General features: G+C 43.7%; 1 protein-coding gene across 3 annotated transcripts in view; it reads left to right on the forward strand.

The window, feature by feature from the left end:
- Positions 1-1,869, forward strand: part of LOC311044684 (guanine nucleotide-binding protein G(olf) subunit alpha) — a 77,537-nt gene extending 75,668 nt beyond the window's left edge. For 2 of the 3 annotated variants that reach the window (XM_084056411.1, XM_084056413.1), the window contains exons 12-13: positions 42-1,464; positions 1,539-1,869. In XM_084056411.1, the coding sequence (XP_083912537.1) occupies positions 42-188 (147 nt within the window). In that variant the 3' untranslated portion in view covers positions 189-1,464; positions 1,539-1,869. Of the gene's footprint in view, positions 1-41; positions 1,483-1,538 lie in introns of all 3 variants that reach the window. The other variant, XM_084056412.1, reaches the window with a different exon arrangement.
- Positions 1,870-6,314: the final 4,445 nt, after the last annotated feature.

Consider the following 6,314-nt stretch of genomic DNA (forward strand, 5'->3'; position numbering starts at 1 on the left):
AACAAAAACTGTCTCTCTTTCTCTCTCTCTCGGCCTCTCAGAGGATCAGCACTGCGAGCGGTGACGGCAGACACTACTGCTACCCTCACTTCACCTGCGCCGTCGACACAGAGAACATCAGGCGGGTGTTCAACGACTGCCGGGACATCATCCAGAGAATGCACCTGCGGCAGTACGAACTCTTGTGATGGGAGAGAGAGCGCCCCCTGGAGGCAAAGTCCCTCTGTGTTTTGTTTTTTTCTCCACCATTCTGCATCCTCGACAACCCCCCCTCCCTACCACCACCACCACCACCCCCGCTGCCCTTCCCAAACAAACAAACAAACGAATTCCCGACCAACACCCTCCTCCCGCCCCCCCTTCCTGTCGAGGACTATGAAGTACTACTGAAGTGTGTCAAATCCTCTTCTCCTCTCCTCTTAATTTAGCTTTTCTCTGTCTTTTTTTTTTTTTTTTTTGGAGCTTGATTCACCCCCTCCCCCCCACTTCACCCACGTGAAGCCTAATTTATACGCCGTAGCGCGACAGTGTGGCTTGCCGACAGACAACACCGTCGTTTACAGAGTATATAATATTACGCTTAAACGGAAGGCAGGGGAACAACGTTTAGCTCTCGAATGCCTTGATTTTTCTTTTAGTTTAGTTTAGTTTTGTCATTCCACTAAGCCTTGGGCTACCTCCTTATCCCCCCCCACCTCATAGTCCTTTCGTTTTTCGATCTCGATGTTGGCTTTGTGATTGGACCTGGACTGGTTGGGTGTGGACATGTAAAAACACACCCCCAGGACCTCAGTGTGGAGGCAGTGTGCCCGTGTGTGCGTGTGCGTATGTGTGAGTGTGTATGACAGTTAACAGTGAGAGGGAGGGAGGGAGCATGCGATGGTGCGAGCGGCTGCGTATATTGTCCGTGTGTCACTTTGCCAATCGAAGCTGGCATCACCACCATGACCTTTTGCCCCCCACCCCACCCTACCATAACGATTTCCCCGCGCGCTCACGCAGACACACACACGTGATGACGGCTTGTTAACAGTGGACACGGAGGGGCGAAACAAGCAGCGGAGATAATGAAGAGATATATATATATATATATATACTGTAATGCACTTTGCATCAGGTTCCTTAATAACTTTTTTTTTCTTTTGGAGGAAGCATACACACAATGTAGCATCACACATATTTATTACTCTGTCACAATGTAAGCGTGCCGAGTCGCAGGTGGACCGTGAGGCATGTGTGTGTGTGTGTATCTGTGTGTGTGTGTGTGTGTGTGTGTGTGTGTGTGTGTAGATCGGGGGGGCATCCTCAACAAGCGTGGCTCTACGGAAAGGCACACATGTGGAGCCTAAAGGCCGATTTATTCTTTGTCGTACGGCAGCACCGCGTGCAACGCCGTCGTAAGACGGAGCATAAATTAAGCATAAGTGTGTGTGTGTGTGTGTGTGTGTGTGTGTGTGTGTGTGTGTGTGTGTGTGTGTGTGTGTGTGTGTGTGTGTGTGTGTGTGTGTGTGTGTGTGTGTGTGTGTGTGTGTGGCGAGCGAGTGAGAGAGAGAGCTAGCAACGTTAAAAAGAAAGAACGAAACAAAGAAAGAAAGGGACGCGCACACGAGAAGAAGGAAGGAAGGAACAAAACGGTGGTGGAATTTATTTGAATGAAGGTTTTGACGGACAAGAAGCCTCCTGTGCAAAACCACCACAATCGCTGCCCGCCGCTGCTTTCCGCCTATAAGCGTGTCTGCCAATGAAGAAAGCCACCTTTTTTTTTCTCACGGGACTCGGCCCTGTCTTGTTCACACAAACCATCCTTTTTTCTTTTTTTTTAGCTTGGAAACAGTGGTTCTCAAACTAGTTTTTTAATTTTATTTCAAGGACCCCAACCATAACTCTGAGAGTGTACGAATGGAACCGAGCGGACCCGTACTTACGGGTCCGCTCGGTTCCATTCGTACGCTCTCAGGGTTACAGACCTGTAGGGGTCGATTTGGAACCCCCTCAAGGAACACTGAGGGTCCCTGGACCCCACTTTGAGAACCACTGGCTTTGGAAGAAGTTTTTTTTTTCTTGATTGGGCGGGGGAGGGGAGGGGAGGGGAGGGAGAGTAAAAATGTATTGGGTTTTCTTCTTTTTTCTTTTCTTTTTTTTAATGTTTTGTTCTCTTTTTTTTTTCTTTTTCGGTTGAACTTGTACACTGTGCAAGGCTGATTTATCCTGTACAGACTGTAAAATGTAATATTATTTTGTACAACTTTATTGAAAGAAAAACGAATCTACTTGTAGATCTTTGTGCCTTGATTATGGCTGTACCTGTAAAAATGAGCTCAGATGTAAGTATGTTTTTGACTGCGCTGTACAGCTTGATGTCACATCTCTATCGGCAGTGGAGGCACTGCGGGGTAGGGGACTTTCTCTGTAGAGTTTAGTTTTTTCTGGTTTATAAAAAAAAAAAAGAGGAAATGCTGTTTAGTAAAAAATAAAAAAATAGGGGAAAAAAAAATCCTACAAAACCTGTATACATTATGCAAATTAACCACTTACCTGCAGTAAGGACCACATGTTGCAGCGCCATGCCTTTTTTTTCTCTTTCTTTCGTTTTTATTTTATTGTTATTTTTCTCTTCCTTTTTACTTTTGAATTTCACAGCTTTAAAAAAAAAAAAAGAAAAAAGAAAAAAAAAAGAACATTGGAAATCCATTTAAAAGTGTCCAAAATTGCAACCTGGTGTTGTTTTAATAGGAACCAACGTTTTATTTTTATTTTATTTTTGTTTTGTTTTTTTTGTTTTCGATATGCTGTATGTCTGAGATGTGTACGTGTGTGTGCCCGGTGCGTATGTGTGCGCATGTGTACATAAAAACAAAACGTAAGATTCACAGACGCATTTTTTGTGTGTTTGTGTGTGGGGTGTGTGCGCGCGCACGCGTGCGTGTGTGTGTGTGTGTGTGTGTGCGTGTGTGAGCGAGCACGAGTGTCTGTTTGTGCGTAATCTTTTATAAATGTATGTACATGTAAATTTATAGGTCTATATAAATATATATGTACAATTATACATGTTTAATTATGTGTGTGGCCTAGGTGTACATACCTATGTATGTATACGGTAAATATGTATACATACACACATAGGAAAGCATGTTTTAGAATGGAGGTGAATAAATGAGAGCGTGCAATATTAGTAATTCTTTGGTCCTTTTGGAGCCATATAAAGCCTAATTTATACTTTGTCGTACGACGGCGTATAAATTAAGCGACACCCGATGGCACAGGCGCTATGAATGTGTGAGCAGCATCCAACAAGACAAAGCTATTTTCCTTGTACAAACAGCATCATGCCTAATTCATGCTACGTCGCACTGTGGTGTCGCGCGGCTATTCTCGACACGAGACACCGCCGCGCGACGGAGTAGTGAATTGGCCTTTAGTCTTTTCGTCTGCTACAGTACACAGTAAAGTCCTCAGTGTCATATTGTAGAGCTGTAACTCTCTTTGAGTTACCCGTGGATACTTAAAAGAAAAGGTGAGGATTCTACTGTGTACACGTCTAAATCCCCAAAAGAGTGAAACTGATTGGAGGTGTGAAACCTTTGTTTGGCCTGGGAGGATAATTAAATGACATTTTTATTTTTCTTTAAATAAAGAGGCACATTAGAGGAATTGCTTTATTTCATATCCTGGTTGTCCACCTGTTTTTGTCGGCGGTGAGCTGTGTTGGGTGCAGTAGGGTAGGATAGGATAGGGCAGGGGTCTTCAACGTTTTTCAGGCCAAGGAAACTTAGCTGAAAGAGAAATGAAGCAGGGGGACCCCCCACCCCCTACATATTGTATACAATTGTGTTGCAGATTAAACTTTTCATAGATAGTTGGATTCATGCAAATGTCTATTTTCAGGTAGTTAACCTTTTAAACCCTCAATATTTAGTCAACTTGACCGTTGACTCTGTACTTGGTCTGCTCTTTTCCCCTCAACAGCAACTGCCCTTCACATAAAGATTTACCGGACCCCTGTAGTAACTCTGAGGACTCCCCGTTGAAGACCCCTGGGAGTAGTAGGGTAGGATGGGATGGGATGTGAGTGCAGTGCCAGTATAGATATGATGTCTGTACTGTGTAGTTCAGGGGTCCTCAACAGGCGGACCGCGGTCCGTTTCCGGACCGCGGGGCACCTCTCTGTGGACCCTGGGAAAATTATAATAAAAAAAAAATATATATATATATATTTTTTTTTTAAATAACTATAACCCTAACCCTAAAACCGAATTAAAGTAAGAAAAAACGGGGGGAAAAGTACCCGAATCCGCCCAAATCCGCGAAAAAATCGCGCGCGTGCATGTGCGGACCCTAGCCTTATTCAAAAACGGATTTGTGGACCTTCAAGATTTGTTGTTGAGGACCCCTGGTGTAGTTCATTCACAGACCACTCAAACAAGCTCAAAGCGGTGTTTTAAACAATTCTACCAAATGTTCTGTTGATGATTCCTGTGTCTACTGTGGTCCCTGTTTGCTGAATCCCCACCACAAGTCGCCCACCCCCCAGTTGGCTTTGACCAGGAGAGGGTCACATGTGCAGAGGTTCTTCCCCCAGATGCCCTTTGAACAGGGCAACTGTTCGATGGAGCCAGGCTGAGCCGGAGGCACCGCTGGCTGGAGTTAACCATAACCTCTGCCAAGAAGGTTGAATGGGAGTTACGTTTTCACCTTATTCTGTCTGTTTGTTAGACAGTTTACAATTTTAGACATTTAGCAGACGCTCTTAATCCAGAGCGATTTACATCAGAGGTAATACATCAAATGCATAGAAATAGTGATCTAGGATCATAGGTAAACCAAGAACCTATCATCAGTCTAAACAGCATAATATTAAAAAAAATCAATAATCTGTACTTTGAAGCTAAACACACTAGGATGTCAGGTCTACAACTGACCTGGCATCTGTATACATAATTTGAGAACTGATGGTTAGAGAACTGGTGGTTTGAGGTTTAAATGACCAGGTAGGGGTTTGTGCTGCTATAGATTACACATTAGATGCAGCTGTAGGCCATGACAGATGAGACAACAGACAACACACACACAAGGGCCCTTTAGGGACAGACCCCTGGGCTGATGTGGCAACAGTTGAGCAAGCGAACATGTTTATACTGAGGTTTACAACAGGACACCCTAACACTTTATAGCCTAAGGGCTAGATCAGTGGATCTCAATACTTTTCATTTCACAGACCCCCATAACTCTTGAGAGTGTAGCCTACAAATGGAACCAAATGGACCTGTAAGGGTCCATTTGGTTCCATTTGTACACTCCCGGTATTGTAGACCTGTAAGGCTCCATTTGGTTCCTAACTATCAATAATTTGCCTGCGATCCCCTGGGACCCTGTCGAGGACCCCATAGGGGTCCCTGGACTCCATTTTGAGAACAAGTGGGGGGGCTGGACATAACATAGCACAGCACTGGGGTTAGTGTATGAATGTGTGCCAGATTACAGTTGTTTCTAAAATGGGCATAATTATGATTAAATTGAATAAAATATCATAGGCCTACATACTGGCATTTTCACATTTCCCTCAGCAGCTAATGTTGGCAAGTTAGCCTGATAGCTAGCTACATGTAAACAGACTGGCCGCCCAGTCAATGTAGGACTGTGGGATAAAGCTTTAAACCCAAAAATAAACAAAAGCAAAACTTTAAACTGGGACTATGTCATCCAATTCGTTGGGTGGCGCTACGAAAAACACCATGGTTCTACAAAGATGGTTCTAGGAGTGCTCTGCACAAAGCAGAAACCAGTGTACATTTGGTGGCGTGGTGTCGGTAGTCCACTAGATGGTGCTGTCTGACTAAAATCATTGAGAGGAGAGCCAGCCACAGTCCAGCAGAACAAGCTGCAGCCTGGCACCTATGTATTATAACTCTAAGTCTGGGACATGCATAGGCCTGGATTGTACTTATATAAAAACAACACTCACATAAACATGGCAATTACTGTCCGTCCGTCCATACATACACATGTTATGTTCAGGTGTGTAGTATAAGTTTATAAATAATATGCTTCATAATGTAGCCTAGTGTTGTATATGACAACTTTCAGGAGGATTTCCAGTCATAACTCATGTAGGCAACTGTTGTCTGAAACATAAACATACATTCACACTTTTCTCCACAATAATATGCAATCAAACCCAAATAACTATGCTAGATGTGTCTGACACTAACACATGAACGAGTTGAAATGAAAAAGTGGTGCCAAAGTCCTGGCCTGTATCATCACCTAAACTAAAGCACTATAATAAAACACTTGATTTACAAGATTTAGCAGAA

The sequence above is a fragment of the Gymnoscopelus microlampas genome, assembly GCF_963454915.1.
Source record: "Gymnoscopelus microlampas genome assembly, chromosome: 5".
Lineage (NCBI taxonomy): Eukaryota > Metazoa > Chordata > Actinopteri > Myctophiformes > Myctophidae > Gymnoscopelus > Gymnoscopelus microlampas.